Source organism: Pimephales promelas, chromosome 6 (genome assembly GCF_988280905.1).
Source record: "Pimephales promelas chromosome 6, fPimPro1.hap1.1, whole genome shotgun sequence".
Lineage (NCBI taxonomy): Eukaryota > Metazoa > Chordata > Actinopteri > Cypriniformes > Leuciscidae > Pimephales > Pimephales promelas.
In genome coordinates this window covers 4,382,198-4,399,560 of record NC_142774.1, presented here as the reverse complement: position 1 = coordinate 4,399,560, position 17,363 = coordinate 4,382,198, and the positions used below count along the sequence as shown (strand labels likewise).

Genomic DNA, 17,363 nt, shown 5'->3' with positions numbered 1-17,363 from the left:
GAAAGACATGGACATCTTGGATGACACGGGGGTGAGTAAATTATCAGCAAAGTGAACTACTCCTCTAAGTCCAATAGACATAATGAAAGGATGTCATTTTACTATAATGGGACCCTTTGATTATGGGTTGATGAAGAGATAATCTTGTCATATTTTTGTCTAAGGTTTGTTTATCAAATTGCGTACCGTATTTGTTAAGACTTAATGAAAAGTAATACGAATGAGGTCGAGAACGAAAATGAGGCAATCAATTATTATTATTATTATTATTATTTCACGTTCAGTGCAGCACTTCTGCAGTGTTTGTGCACAGCGTCTCATGTTTTAAGGATTTGAGTGCAGGAATTTATCGTTCTCTGGTACGTCAATCACCGCTATGGAGCGTGACGGCTTGGGATGATGAATGCTCCCAACAGACGGATGCGCAGCGTGTCACATCTTGTCTTCTTTCCATCTCTCTGTTTATCAAAAAAATAACATGTCCCCAGACTTTTCAATCTCATCTTTAGTGCTTGTCGATACAGGGACATACAAGCCCTCTTTAAACTCGTTGATGCGTGACATCTCAAGTGTCTTGTCGCTTTGTCTCTTCTTTCCAAAGGCCTGCCGTGCTTTCAGACGCAGACAGACATTAAGGAACTGCTCGACACACTCGGACAGAATGTAGTAACCAAGAAGAGGAAGAACGTGGAGATCCTGTGGCTTGCAGGAATGGTGAGGCTGAATTCGAGATCATGGAGCTTGTGCAGGAAGTGGGCAAAACTGTTCACATTTCCTAAACAAATTTCCTTTCAAATATCAGTCCCAAAATAGACCTTTGAGTGGGTAATTGCTGCAATCGTAGTAAAAATCCCGAAAATGAAAATTAGCCCATTATTCACTCACCCTCAAACCATCCTCGGTGTATATGAGCTCAAACAAACACAATCTGAGTTGTATTTGAAAATATCCTGGCTCGTCCAAGCTTTATAATGGGGGGGGGCGTGATTTTGAAGCCCCAAAAATGCATCCATCCATCATATAAACATTGAATTAGAAGTCTACATCAAGAAATTTTGAGGAGAAATATCTGAGGATTTCAACATAAGTGAAGAAGAGCTTGAGTTTATTGCATTATTAGTCAGGCGTCTAAGCTTACGATATAAATGTACAAAATACGATTGTGTTCGACGGAAAGAAGAATGTCATACGCACCTAGGGCGAGTAAATCATGGAGTAATGTACTTGTTGGATGAACTATCTCTATAATACACATTAATCAAAAGTACGGGTGTAACAGGCTGTAATTGTGATCCGCAGATTAGTTGCAAAGTTTAACCAGCGTAGAGTGATCATCAATTCATCAACGCCACACTTCATCCCGAGGCAGCGAAATTAAAAACAATCCCATCTGTCACGTCTCTCCTCAGATCTGTCGACGGATGAATGGTATCCGCTTCACCAGCTGTAAAAGTGCCAAAGACAGGACGTCTATGTCAGTGACGCTGGAGCAGTGCTCTCTGCTGCGGGACGAGCACCAGCTCAATAAAGACTACTTTGTGCGAGCTCTGGACTGCATGCGCAGGTTAGCTTCATCAGCTTACATCACACTGACCTTTAACCTCTTACTTGACCTTTAATATCTCATTCTGATAATAAACTCTGTCTCGACGGTCTTCGGTCATTTATGACCGGAAAGTTTTGAATTTCTAAAAATCACAGCTTCATCGGAATGTTACGAAACTTTGTGAATTTTATGGCATTGGGTATGTGAATACAAAAAAAAAATGAGGTCATGATCTGAGCATGCTAAGTGGTCGTAAAAAAAATAGTCACACTTGTGGTCTTCGGTCAAAAATGACCGACTCATAGGAAATTAATGGGAAATTGACAAAAACACAAAAATTTACTAATTTTTATTAATTTAAAGAAAAAAAAATTAATAAGAAATCGTTTTTTGAGATTGTTTCAACTATATATTCAAATCCACCAAAAAAACAAAAAAAAGTGTTCATAAACATCTGGGGAATTCACATGCCTTTCCATAGAGAGCTGTACATGCCATCAAGTGGTTACACCATGATTCTACGCTTTTTCTCTATACTGTAACCAGATGGTGCTAATTTTCTTCAAAAAAAATTTTTTTTCTGAAGGCCTAGACTCTATATTAAACTAAAATACTGCATTCATATTTTTTTAAAAAAAATAATATATATATATATATATATATAGAAAAATATATATTTTTCCATGGCAAATATTGCATAAATATTAATAAATTCTATCAAATTGTCTCAAAATACTAAATTAAAAAGAATAAATATTATAGAACAAAAATAAATTGCATTGGTTTTACTGGGATGGAGGAAATTTCATTTTTAGGTGTCCGGTCACTTCTGACCGGGAAGACGCAGGATTTGACTCCGAAACGAAGACCGTCTGAGGGTTAACTATGCTGTTTGTAACAATGACATTCAATTCAATCTGGAACTAGGCAAAGCTAGACAGACTTTCCTCTCAAATATTAGAAACAGAAACAGAAACAAAATATGCACTCTTTGCTAATGTAGAGAGACTGACAAACCCCCCCAAGTCACATTCCCTGAGAAAATCAATAATATCAAACAGGCGATCATCTCCTAGAAGTTATCTCTGGGCGTTTTCCAACCCTTAAAACCACAGTTGTCAAGCCCCTGCTGAAAAAAGAGCAATCTGGATCGCAACATATTGAGCAAATAACGAGAAAGAACCAAATTGCTTATCACAGCTATGCAGATGACGCACAGGTCTACTTAACCCTATCGCCTAACAACTACCGCCCCATTGACTCCCTGTGCCAATGCATGAAGTGAACAGTTGGATGTGCCAAAACTTGAGATGAATATAACAGATCATTAGGATCACATCAGCTAGAAACACTAGAAACACACATTAATTTCCTTTATTTAATTATTTGTAATCCTTTCTATGTAAAGCACTTTGAATTGCCACAGTGTATGAAATGTGCAATAGAAATAATCAAACTTGCCTTGCCTAGATTAGCAGGCTTTAAAAGAAGTCACGTGAAACAGACGGAAACTTTCACTCGCAGGCTGTAATAATATCCAGCTCTCACTGAAAGTTTCCAGCTGTTTCATGTGTGTGTGTGTGTGTCTGTTTGAGTGTGTTAACATAGAAACACACAATGCACTGTATCGTGATTGCTCCAAGACCCAACAAAGGCTCTTTCATCAAGCTTTCCATGTAGGACTGTGCCGCCTTCCGAAGTACTTTCATTTTACGCATGTATTGTTTAAGCCAATCCACTTTATTTATATAGCACTATCTAAACAAACACAAGCTTTCCAAAGTGCTGTACTCCACAACAATAAAAGACACCATACGATAAAAAGTGATAAAACAAGCTAGACACAATAGAACTAAAAGTAAGATGTATAATAATACATAACAATAAAAATTAGAACAGCATAAAAATAAAATCAATTCATATCGAATCATTTTGTGCATAAAGTGAATAAAATGCACTGCCACACAACACATTTAAATCACATCAATCACAATTACCTGGTATGGAAGCTTGTTTATTGCGACTAAAAGGTAATTGCGACTATTTATCTCACAATTCTGACTTTTTTTTAACAATTGCGAGTTTACATCTCGCAATTCTGACTGTAAAGTCAGAATTGCGTGATATAAAGTCGCAATTGCGAGATATAAAGTCGCAATTGTGTGTTATAAAGTCAGAATTGCGAGATATAGTCAGAATTGCGCGATATAGTCGCAATTGCATGTTATAAAGTCAGAATTGCGTGAAATAAAGTCAGAATTGCGTGATATAAAGTCGCAATTGCGAGATATAAAGTCAGAATTGTGAGATTTAAACTATTATGAGGGGGAAAAAGTTAGTCTTTTTTTCCCCTTAGAATTAGCCTGATACTGTAACTCACAATTGCGAATTTATATCTCACAATTCTGAAAAAGGATGTCAGAATTTCGACATATAAACTCGCAATTGTGAGAAAAAAAGTCCGAATTGGTAGATAAAAAGTCGCACTTCTGTCTTTTTTTCTTAGAATTGCGACTTTATAACACGTAATTCTGACTTTATATGTCGCAATTCTGACTTTATATCTCGTAATTCTGGCTTTATAACACGTAATTCTGACTTTATATGTCGCAATTCTGACTTTATATCTCGTAATTCTGACTTTACATCTCGCAATTCTGACTTTATATCTTGCAATTCTGACTTTATATCTCGCAATTCTGACTTTATATCACGCAATTCTGACTTTATATCTCGCAATTCTGACTTTATATCACGCAATTCTGACTTTATATCTCGCAATTCTGACTTTATATCACGCAATTCTGACTTTATATCTCGCAATTCTGACTTTATATCTCGCAATTCTGACTTTATATCACGCAATTCTGACTTTATATCTCGCAATTCTGACTTTATATCACGCAATTCTGACTTTATATCTCGCAATTCTGACTTTATATCACGCAATTCTGACTTTATATCTCACAATTCTGACTTTATATCTCGCAATTCTGACTTTATATCACGCAATTCTGACTTTATATCACGCAATTCTGACTTTATATCTCGCAATTCTGACTTTATATCTCGCAATTCTGACTTTATATCACGCAATTCTGACTTTATATCTCGCAATTCTGACTTTATATCTCGCAATTCTGACTTTATATCTTGCAATTCTGACTTTATATCTCGCAATTCTGACTTTATATCTCGCAATTCTGACTTTATATCTCGCAATTCTGACTTTATATCTTGCAATTCTGACTTTATATCTCACAATTCTGACTATATCTCGCTATTCTGACTTTATATCACGCAATTCTGACTTTATATCTCGCAATTCTGACTTTATATCACGCAATTCTGACTTTATATCTCGCAATTCTGACTTTATATCTCGCAATTCTGACTTTATATCACGCAATTCTGACTTTATATCTCACAATTCTGACTTTATATCTCGCAATTCTGACTTTATATCACGCAATTCTGACTTTATATCACGCAATTCTGACTTTATATCTCGCAATTCTGACTTTATATCTCGCAATTCTGACTTTATATCACGCAATTCTGACTTTATATCTCGCAATTCTGACTTTATATCTCGCAATTCTGACTTTATATCTCGCAATTCTGACTTTATATCTCACAATTCTGAGAAAGGATGTCAGAATTTCGACATATAAACTCGCAATTGTGAGAAAAAAAGTCAGAATTGGTAGATAAAAAGTCGCACTTCTGTCTTTTTTTCTTAGAATTGCGACTTTATAACACGTAATTCTGACTTTATATGTCGCAATTCTGACTTTATATCTCGTAATTCTGACTTTATAACATGCAATTCTGACTTTATATCTTGTAATTCTGACTTTTTTATCACGCAATTCTGACTTTATATCTCGCAATTCTGACTTTATATCACGCAATTCTGACTTTATATCTCGCAATTCTGACTTTATATCTCGCAATTCTGACTTTATATCTCACAATTCTGACTTTATATCTCGCTATTCTGACTTTATATCTCGCAATTCTGACTTTATATCTCGCAATTCTGACTTTATATCACGCAATTCTGACTTTATATCTCGCAATTCTGACTTTATATCTCGCTATTCTGACTTTATATCTCGCAATTTTGACTTTATATCACGCAATTCTGACTTTATATCACGCAATTCTGACTTTATATCTCACAATTCTGACTTTATATCTCGCAATTCTGACTTTATATCTCACAATTCTGACTTTATATCACGCAATTCTGACTTTATATCTCGTAATTCTGACTTTATAACACGCAATTCTGACTTTATATCTTGTAATTCTGACTTTATATCTCGCAATTCTGACTTTATATCACGCAATTCTGACTTTATATCACGCAATTCTGACTTTATATCTCGCAATTCTGACTTTATATCTCACAATTCTGAATTTATATTTCGCAATTCTGACTTTATATCTCACAATTCTGACTTTATACTTCGCAATTCTGACTTTATATCTCACAATTCTGACTTTATATCTTGCAATTCTGACTTTATATCTCGCAATTCTGACTTTATATCTCACAATTCTGACTTTATATTTCGCAATTCTGACTTATATCTCGCAATTCTGACTATATCTCGCAATTCTGACTTTATATCTCACAATTCTGACTTTATATCTCGCAATTCTGACTTTATATCTCATAATTCTGACTTTATATTTCGCAATTCTGACTATATTTCGCAATTCTGACTTTATATCTCACAATTTTGACTTTATATCTTGCAATTCTGACTTTATGTCTCGCAATTCTGACTTTGTATCTCGCAATTCTGACTTTATATCTTGCAATTCTGACTTTATATCTCGCAATTCTGACTTTGTATCTCGCAATTCTGACTTTATATCACCCAATTCTGACTTTATATCACGCAATTCTGACTTTATATCTCGCAATTCTGACTTTATATCACGCAATTCTGACTTTATATCTCGCAATTCTGACTTTATATCTTGCAATTCTGACTTTATATCTTGCAATTCTGACTTTATATCTCGCAATTCTGACTTTATATCTCGCAATTCTGACTTTATATCACGCAATTCTGACTTTATATCTCGCAATTCTGACTTTATATCACGCAATTCTGACTTTATATCACGCAATTCTGACTTTATATCTCGCAATTCTGACTTTATATCTTGCAATTCTGACTTTATATCTCGCAATTCTGACTTTGTATCTCGCAATTCTGACTTTATATCACCCAATTCTGACTTTATATCTCGCAATTCTGACTTTATATCACCCAATTCTGACTTTATATCTCGCAATTCTGACTTTGTATCTCGCAATTCTGACTTTATATCACCCAATTCTGACTTTATATCTCACAATTCTGACATTATATCTCGCAATTCTGACTTTATATCTCGCAATTCTGACTTTATATCTCGCAATTCTGACTTTATAACACGCAATTCTGACTTTATATCACCAATTCTGACTTTATATCTCACAATTCTGACTTTATATCTCGCAATTCTGACTTTACAACACGCAATTCTGACTTTATATATCTCGCAATTCTGACTTTATATCTCACTATTCTGACTTTATAACACTAATTGTGAGATAAAAAGTCGCAATTATTATTATTTATTTTTTTTATTCAGTTGCGGAAACAAGCTTCCATAACCTGGTGTTATAAGCCAGAGTAAAAAGATGGGTTTTAAGCAAAGATTTAAAATGAGGAGGCTCGACTGATGTGTTGTGGCAGTGCATACCAAAGTTTTGGAGTTTTAGTCTAATTCTAGGCACTGTGAGGAGCAGCTGATAAGCTGTCCTGAGGGAACAGCTGGGAATGTAGGGGTGCGTGGTACGGTGGGGCAAGACCATTCAAAAGCAAATAAAAGGAGTTTAAAATGAATCCTAAAATGAACAGGCAGCCAGTGGAGTGAAGCTAAAATAGCTGAAATCTGCTCATACTTTCCTGTGCCAGTTAAGAGACGAGCATTTTGAACCAGTTGCAGACGGACAATGGAGGACCCACTAACCCCCAAATAAAGTGCATTGCAGTAATCCAGCCTAGTGGTTTCAAAGGCTTCAGTAGGATTGATTTATGGTTTAATTTTTGCCAGCTGCCTTAACTGGAAAAAGCTGGACTTCACTATGGCTTTAATCTGGTTGTCAAACTTAAGGTCAGTGTCCACCTTTACCCCCAGATTAGTAATGATTTGCTTGTGATACTGTGCTAAAGAACCCAGTTCAATCAAGGGGGTCTCAGATGTGCCACTACCACTAAAGACCATAACTTCTGTCTGCCAATATTCATCACACGTTCTTCCAATGTGAACAAACTGTATTGCTCTCAAAGACCCTATAAACATCTACTTAAAATATTAGCTTGGCTGTAAGGCTTTGTGTTGTTATCATGCACGTTGCATGTAAAAATATTTTTATCCATTGCTATTGGTTTTAGAAATCAGGAGTACTTGTCATTTTTGAATAAGGCATGAACTTTTCAGAGAAACTAAGCACAATGATTTGCAAGTGTCTTTCCCAAAGCCGGATGGTTATGGTGTATGTGATATGGAGTTGGAAGTGTCTGCGCTGATTATTAGTTGTGTTGGGTGTTGATGCCCTGAAGGCTTCGGGTTTGCTTGTTTTGCAATAGCAGAACCGGTCTGCAGAAATCATTTAAAGCTAAAGAAGAAAGTTAAGCTGGCACACATTGTGACTAATTTGGATTGACGTCAACCTGTGTGACATTCACTCAACTGTATAGATTTACTCTGACAATTCAATGAGACATTGTGTAAAACTGGCACAAAAACTAAACTCTTTCATTCCTTTTCAAAAGAATACCTGCAGACGAACAATGTCTGTTGCTCGTGGAGTCCTGAATCAGATGCAGGTCACCTCGATTGAACTTTGCGTGCATCAATAAATAGAGCTCTGGATTTTTTTTTATGCAAATGAAACTGAACTCAGTGTACACAGCTTACTATGATTGACAGGTGTTTTGACACAATATTTGCACAATATCATGCTGTCAACGTAAGTTAAAAATTGTGCTTTGGTGTTAAAAAAAAAAAATCAGTTATTGATAGTGAGCATTAAAAACCTATTAACTTGTGCCTTCCTTTGTAACGTGTGACTTGTAAGGGAATGTTTGGGAAACCTGTTTGAAATTGGTGATTAGTTTTGCGATTTAGTAAGTCTTCAACAATCCGCCTGATGCTAATCATTTATGAGTTTCAGTTTGTTTGTGAATCAGACTACACTTGTTGCACTGTGTCTGTGCACACCACAATAGAAAGACTGCATATTTCTGCTTATAATTGTATAATTTTACAGCAACCAATTTGTCTCTCACATCAAATTCAATTCAGACTGTCAACAAGTCAGATGAAGTTGTTTATTTGCTGTTCAATCAGTACAAGATTATTGTTTTATTGTAGTATAGTGTTCTATCTGCATCTGTTAAAATGTATAGTTTAGTCATTTTATTAGGTTTTAATTTTATAGGTGTGCCTATTATGCTGGGTATATGTGACAAATCAGAGCAGAGTAAACCAATCACAACAGACTGGGTCATTTGACCAATCACAAAAGACTGGGTCATTTGACCAATCACAACAGACTGGGTCATTTGACCAATCACAACAGACTGGGTCATTTGACCAATCACAACAGATTGGGTCATTTGACCAATCACAACAGACTGGGTCATTTGACCAATCACAACAGACTGGGTCATTTGACCACTCACAACAGACTGGGTCATTTGACCAATCACAACAGATTGGGTCATTTGACCAATCACAACAGACTGGGTCATTTGACCAATCACAACAGACTGGGTCATTTGACCACTCACAACAGACTGGGTCATTTGACCAATCACAACAGACTGGGTCATTTGACCACTCAAAACGGACTGGGTCATTTGACCAATCACAACAGATTGGGTCATTTGACCAATCACAACAGATTGGGTCATTTGACCAATCACAACAGACTGGGTCATTTGACCAATCACAACAGACTGGGTCATTTGACCACTCACAACGGACTGGGTCATTTGACCACTCACAACAGACTGGGTCATTTGACCACTCACAACAGACTGGGTCATTTGACCACTCACAACAGACTGGGTCATTTGACCACTCACAACAGACTGGGTCATTTGACCAATCACAACAGACTGGGTCATTTGACCACTCACAACAGACTGGGTCATTTGACCACTCACAACAGACTGGGTCATTTGACCACTCACAACAGACTGGGTCATTTGACCAATCACAACAGACTGGGTCATTTGACCACTCACAACAGACTGGGTCATTTGACCACTCACAACAGACTGGGTCATTTGACCAATCACAACAGACTGGGTCATTTGACCAATCACAACAGACTGGGTCATTTGACCACTCACAACAGACTGGGTCATTTGACCACTCACAATAGACTGGGTCATTTGACCAATCACAACAGACTGGGTTATTTGACCACTCACAACAGACTGGGTCATTTGACCAATCACAACAGACTGGGTCATTTGACCAATCACAACAGACTGGGTCATTTGACCAATCACAACAGACTGGGTCATTTGACCACTCACAACAGACTGGGTCATTTGACCAATCGCAACAGACTGGGTCATTTGACCACTCACAACAGACTGGGTCATTTGACCAATCGCAACAGACTGGGTCATTTGACCAATCGCAACAGACTGGGTCATTTGACCAATCACAACAGACTGGGTCATTTGACCACTCACAACAGACTGGGTCATTTGACCAATCACAACAGACTGGGTCATTTGACCACTCACAACAGACTGGGTCATTTGACCAATCGCAACAGACTGGGTCATTTGACCAATCACAACAGACTGGGTCATTTGGCCAATTACAACAGACAGGGTCATTTGACCAATCACAACGGACTAGGTCATTTGACCAATCAGTGCAGAGTAGACCAATCACAACAGACTGGCTCATCTGACCAATCAGAGTAGAGTAGACCAATCACAACAGACTGGCTCATGTGACCAATCACAACAGGCCGGGTCATTTGACCAATCAGAGCAGAGTAGACCAATCACTACAGACTGGGCCATCTGACCAATACCAACAGAGTCATCATTTTAAAATCGGTTTGTATTGGCATTTTGTTGAATGTGTGTGTTTGTGTGTGTGTGTCTATGTCGGACTAACCCTTTTCACCTCTTCTTGAATTTGTTTGTGTGTGTGTCCTCAAACCGACGCATTGAACTAACTTGTTGTTGGATGTTTGCTTGTTTCTCTCTGTCGTTTGGTCTGGGAACGCTCAGCGGTCTCCTGGCCCAGGGAGAGGTTCCCCAGTGGGACGACCCTGAAGCGGGATCCATAGCTATTAACAAGCCGGCGTCGCGCCACTTCTATCCCATCGCCCTTCTGCTCGTCAGCTCGCACCTGCTGGTGGTGTGGCTCATTTTAAGTCTTGTTTTTTTGCTTGCAAAATACCAATAAACTGCTGATTATGCTATAACCCAGCTGCGTCTAACTTCTTCCTTGCTTCCTTGAGTGGTTCTCTCTCTGTCTTCACCAATTACTCTGTGTTTCGGACGGGACTGGCTGATGTATGTTTACGGGGAATTGATGTTTTATCGCTACTAGCAACTAACAGGTTTTGGGTAATATTTCTTTGTTCGAACCCTCATGTCTTCCACCCTCATGTTATTTTCTTAGTGAAGCATGAACTCTCTCACACAGGTTTGGAAAGGCGTTTAAATAATGCCCGAATGTTCATTCGGAGTGAATCGTTCCTTTAAGTAAAAGCAAAACCAATTGTTTTTGTTGATCTTAAATCATTTCAGCAGATACACGTTTCCCATCAGAGGATGTTTTTTGTTTTCGACTCAATGAACGTCGTCACAGATCTTCTGCATTACGCTTTCAGAATTGAAGTGTCATTTAGTGAGTAGATCGTAATGTTTCCTCATTCTTTGCATATTAACTGGCGGGTAGAAACACTGAAGCCTTTGCACTGTTGTTTTGGATAGTTTATGATTTCATCGTCCTCATCATCATCCCTTCCCTTTTTCTTTCTGTCTTCATCTTCCCCTCATCAGAGAAGGCTGCCGGATTGAGAATGTGCAAAAGAATATAAAGTGCAGAAAATATGCTTTCAACAAGCTCCAGCTGATTGCCTTTCCCAAATACTACCGGCCTCCTGAGGGGACGTATGGGAAGGTGGACTCGTGATGAAACACCAGTATTAATATCTAGAGATGCAGTGAAGTCCACATTGAACATCTTGGATGTAAAATAAAAAAAAAACAATATGGAATTACTTACATTTATTTATAAATAATGCTTGAGTAAAACCTTATAAAGCAAATACTTCATTGCCCGGTTTCACAGACTAAAGTTTTAGACTGAAATTCACGTTTGAGCTGTTTTAACTCGCACTGATGTTTCTTAAATGATGTCTGTGTCATTGTTTTGTCTGAAGATGCTCACCAGTAATGTTTTTAAGGCATGCCTATAGAAGCTACATAAATGTCTTGGTTCAGATTACACGATTTTGACTCTTAAAACCGTGTCGTGTCGTGGACAAGATGATGTCAGACTTCAGGTTGCTTCCCGACCAGTCATCACGTGCCGTTTTACACACACATATACACACACACACACACACGTTAAACATGCTAGTCTTTTTATCGTGATGTTGTGACGCATCGGAGACGCGGTGTCCGTTGTCGTCCTCTATGACACGCTATACGAGATGCCCGTTGTCGTTTACGAATCCCCACGACAAACGGATCGAGCTAAAATCGTGTAATCTGAACCAGGCATTAATTGACCTAAAGCCTAATCCTGACTTAAAGGGATAGTTCACTTTGAAATTAATGTTTTATCTTACCTCAAGGGCATCCAAGATGTAGGTGTCTTTGTTTCCGCAGTATTTTCAATTTTGATATTTTTAGGTCAAACCGTTCTTGTCTGTCGGTCATATAATGGAGGTCTATGGTCACCACCTCAAAGAGCATGCACAGAGAAGTCCAAATTAAACATGATTTAATGACTCGTAAATGTAAGTACACACTGATGACCTAAGACACGAAACGAGCGGTTTGTGTGAGAAAACGAACAGTATTTATATCGTTTTTATCTCTTGTAACCACAGCCACGTCCAAGTGATCTGAAGGCTGACAGACAAGAACGGTTTGACCTAAAAATATCAAAATTGAAACTACTGCGGAAACAAACACACCTACATCTTGGATGCCCTTGAGGTAAGATCAAGCATACCAAAAATTAATTTCAAAGTGAACTATCCCTTTAATCTAAACCCTGTCTGTGTAACCGGGCCAATTTCTTTTAATTTAAATTTTCACTCACCATGTTGTAAGTTTCAGACTTTTGAACCCCGCTGTGTGTGTGTGTGTGCATACAGTATGTGTGCATATGAACATTACATCCAATGAGGAGCAGAAAAGTTGCTTCTTTACATTTTTTTATGTTTTAACTATGCAGAATGCATATTCAAACAGAATCTTTTTTATGGTTTCATGAAACAATGCGGTGCATTATTTAAAAATTATTTAAAAATACTAAATGTAAACTATAGTAAATATATACTTCTTTTTTTACATGTCAAATGTGTACAAATGTTTTCTGAAAAGAAAGCGATGGTTCTGAATATGTAGCTTTGAATGCCTTGTAGCTGTTTGCACCCGTCATCACGTCTGTATAGATGTGTGTCAACACCACAAATCTTTTGTTGTCACTGTTATCTTTTTGTATTGAGGCATTTTCTGAAAGTGTGTAGTGTTTGTTTTTACAATTGTGTTGGCATATAAATTCATTTCACTGTCATGTACGTTTGTTTTATTGTGATTCTTGGACATGTTTCTTTAATTTTGCACTTTAATGTGTGGTATTTTTAGATGCTTATCGCGGTACAGGTGGACCAGATTCATAATGACTGATCCTTCAAGCCAAACTAAATGTTTTGGAAGAAATGCAATGTGCCTTGCACGGTTGAGTTGGTCTGATTATTCTTGCCTGATCACATTCATGTTTGTCATCCGTCAGAACAGAACGTCTCTCTGGGACGAGTGACTTGCACGTTTCAGAAACAAACAAACAAGGAAACGAAGAAAACACTTGACATTTTACCTCTGAACTTATGCTGATCAGTTCGCTATGAAGTCAGCTGATACATTATGCTGTTGATCTTTTGCTATACAATAGTAATTTATTGCATCAGAAGTGGAAAATATTGGTTAAAAACGTGTAGCCGCAACTTTGACTCCATCTTTTTTTTTCAGCCCAACTGTCACAGAATGGAAAGCACAGGATTGTGGGATATAAAACCTGGTATTAAGGTGTGTTTCGGTCGAATGGATCGCAAGTGGACGACTCTAAATACAGGTGTTAAAGTCTAAAAGGTTTTTTTGACCACTTTCCACCACTTATAGAGGCATTTGAAAACTCATTCAACTAGATTGCTTTCATGGTGTCCTTTTTTACAGTGTACAAAGGAGAAATATTTTCTTTGACCTCCATAGCTTATTTTTTCTTCTATATTTGGTTCATGTTGGAATAATTAAAAAACTAGTTACTAATTGGGGAAGAGCTATAAACATAATTCAAGAGGTATAATGTAAGATGTTAAAACCGAAAACAAGTCTTAACATCTTACACAGTTTTGCTTAAGTAAATGTTTATATATACAGTATATATGAATTTTCAGGTGCAAAAGCCTCTAAGTGCCATTTGAAATTTTCTTCTAGAATGATCATTTTTATCAAGCCTGTATATTTAAGTTCAGTAATTTCACTTAAATTGCAATGAAGATTACCTATTAATTGTCATTTAAGTGAAATTACTGAACTTAAATATACAAGCTTGATAAAAATGATCATTCTAGGAGAACATTTCAAATGGCACTTAGAGGCTTTTGCATCTGAACTCTTCATATAATACAGTTGAGCGCAGGATACACTAAACTAAAGTAGCTACTCATCAGCGGGTGTTTCAGTATCAGCCCTCTAACTGGATGCGTTGTATTACAAAAATAATACGATTAAGAAATGCACATTCCCTGCTAAAGTAGTGCTGGCCTTCATTTATCCTTTATGGGAGCTTGTTCATTCATAAGCACAGCAGTTTGTAACCTCTTGACGGACAGTCCTCGCCCCTCGATCGGCTTTCTGGTCAGAGACCATTTAACGACGTTTCAGAAGTAACGTTATGTTCGCCCCGAAATTAGGAAAACTGGTGTTTTCCCACAGGAAACGTACCTAATGTCATTTTCATGTAAGGGATAATGTATAGCGAGGAGGTTGATATAGCGAATACAACCTTGACAGGCTGGTTATGAGCCCGACGCGAAGCAGACGAGGGGTCTTAAATTAGGTTGTATCGCTATAATAACCGCCTCGCTATACATTATCCCGCTTATTACATGGCTACCTACCAAATAAATCAATAATTTGACTCAAAATATTAATTCAAAAAGGAGTTTATTATAGATTAAAAAAAACGCTTGTATTGCTTCCGCTAAAGAAAATAGTACGTTCCGTCTCTGTACTGCTTCCATGGCAACGGTTATAGCAAAAAATAACAGACCGCACTACTAGAATTCAACCAAGCCATGTAATAAATGTATTATATAATGCATTTTGATTTATAAATATTCAGATATTTTGACTGCAAACAAAAAGCCAAAAATACTCATTCATTCATTCAATTCATTGCGCAATTTTTATCCTGACAAAAATGGCATGTCCTTTTATACAGGATCCTGTAGATGCGGAGGACATTCGCAACGTTAGAGAGTTGACTTGGCCTTGGCTTTTGGCTTGCTAAGTTGGGGACATTTAATATTCCACTATATTATTTATCTGCCTTAAAGGTTGTCTAAGCGATCCTGGGTGTTGACGTTCGGAATATTTTCAAACAAATCGGAGGCTAGCTAGACCAGAGAATGTCTAATTGAAGAGAATAGGTAGCTACTGGCTGGTTACTTCCGGGTTCTGGACTGGCTGCAGTAACACATCTCTGTCCATGCGTGGGCGCTCGCGGTCGAGTGCAGAATGAATGGGAGTCAATGGGGTTTCACCCCAAAAAATCCACGTTTCTCAGGATGTAATTTTTTGTCAAGTAATTTGAAAGTTGCATTTAAAAGGGAGGGCTAAGAAAATACACTCAGCTGAAAATTGCATTTTTAAGTTCACTTATCTGTTCTAAAAATCCCTTCAAAACTGTGATGACGTCACACAATAGCAGAATGCTAGCATGTTCCGGCCAACAACAGCCTAACCTGTAAGAAATCAAAAGGACATAAGTACTCGTTCATTCGACTTTTGGCCTATAATCTATATTGAACTTGCGGAATCAACAATAAAATATTTGTTGATTTAACGACAAGCAGGTGAAAGAGACGCATTTAGCCGTGTAGCCCCATAGACTCCCATTCATTCTGCTCTCGCCCGCGATCACCTCCAGTGGAATTCTAATGGAACTGCAACCAAGATAATACACAACTCCGTTGAGATGGTCCTCACTGCGGAACATGAAATCCATGGGGAGGAGTCGGATCCAGATCCAACTCCTCCCACCTTCCATACACCTAAACCTAACCAACTCCGCCCCCTGATCCCTAAACCCACCCCTAATCCCTAAACCCAACCCTAATCCTAACCATCTCCACCCCTTGGATCGTGATCCGACTCCTCCCCGTGGATCTCATGTTCTGCATTGAGGTGCTACTGACTCCGTTAGACGGGCTCTGGCTAGACCCTCCCTCCTCCGCATCTCATCTCCTCCCCCTCCCTTCCGTGCTGACTGCATAGTTCTAGCTAATTATATCCTTGTGTGGGTTTGGCGAACATAAGCGTCAATTTAGATTAATTAAAGGGGTGGTTAGACTAGCGCGAGTCAACGGCTAGCCTGCCATTAAAAACAGTTTTACCCACTCCACAGAACACCAAAGCAAATCAATTATAACGTCAGACTATCAATGTAAATGTCTCTTGAGAGAATAATGTTAGAAATTAAACTACCCTTTCATCGCATTGCAATAGTTATTATACTTTGTTCCCTGTATTTATTAGCACAGTTACAGCCGCGGCGGAGTGATATTACCTTGCGCTTCGGTTCTGCGTTAACTTTTCTGTGCAGGATTAACCGGAGCAAATTAAAATTACGCCGCTGCTGAGAAACTAGTTCAAATACATTTACATCGATAGTCTGGCGTTATAATTGATTTGCTTTGGTGCAACTGTGGAGTACGTGAAACTGTTGATAATTGCAGGCAAGCAGTTAACGTTACCGTTGAATCGCGCTAGCGCTGATAAACAACACCCAGGCTAACTTGAAAATGAGGACCGTCCAAAATACTGAACCACCCCTTTGAGGTGGACGATGACTCAATTTTCTTCTAGAAACAAGTTTGTTGTATTATTTTCATGTTATTATCACTGTGAAGCTGCTTTGATTCAATCTGTTGGCCCGTTGTAAAAAGCACTATATCAATAGTGACTTACTTGAGGTAACTTACATTTACATCAGGAGGGGATTTTTCCTTCTTTTGCCAAATACCTTTATTTGGTAGTTATATAACAGCACATTAGTAAGGCCGAAGTTCGCTGGGAAGGAGAGTGTGGCTTTTGTCCTGTGGTTTCCTGAACCTGCTAGAGCCATTAAAGAGGAGTTTCACAGGATTGCAGGTCAGTGGTAGATTGCTTTCAAATGAGACTAATCTGATAAATGGTGTTCACTTGATAACACATGACTGCGACCTCTGGAAGTTAGTTAA

General features: G+C 37.9%; 1 protein-coding gene across 9 annotated transcripts in view; it reads left to right on the top strand.

Annotated features, from left to right (window-relative positions):
• inpp4b (inositol polyphosphate-4-phosphatase type II B) overlaps positions 1–17,363 on the top strand; it is a 237,456-nt gene that overhangs the window by 200,228 nt on the left and 19,865 nt on the right. For 7 of the 9 annotated variants that reach the window (XM_089131969.1, XM_089131970.1, XM_089131965.1 and 4 more), the window contains 2 exons: positions 602–714; positions 1,410–1,564. In XM_089131969.1, coding sequence (XP_088988095.1) covers positions 602–714; positions 1,410–1,564 — 268 coding nt within the window. Of the gene's footprint in view, positions 1–601; positions 715–1,409; positions 1,565–10,884; positions 11,082–11,664; positions 13,415–17,363 lie in introns of those variants that run through there. The other 2 variants (XM_089131967.1, XM_039685631.2) reach the window with 2 other exon arrangements.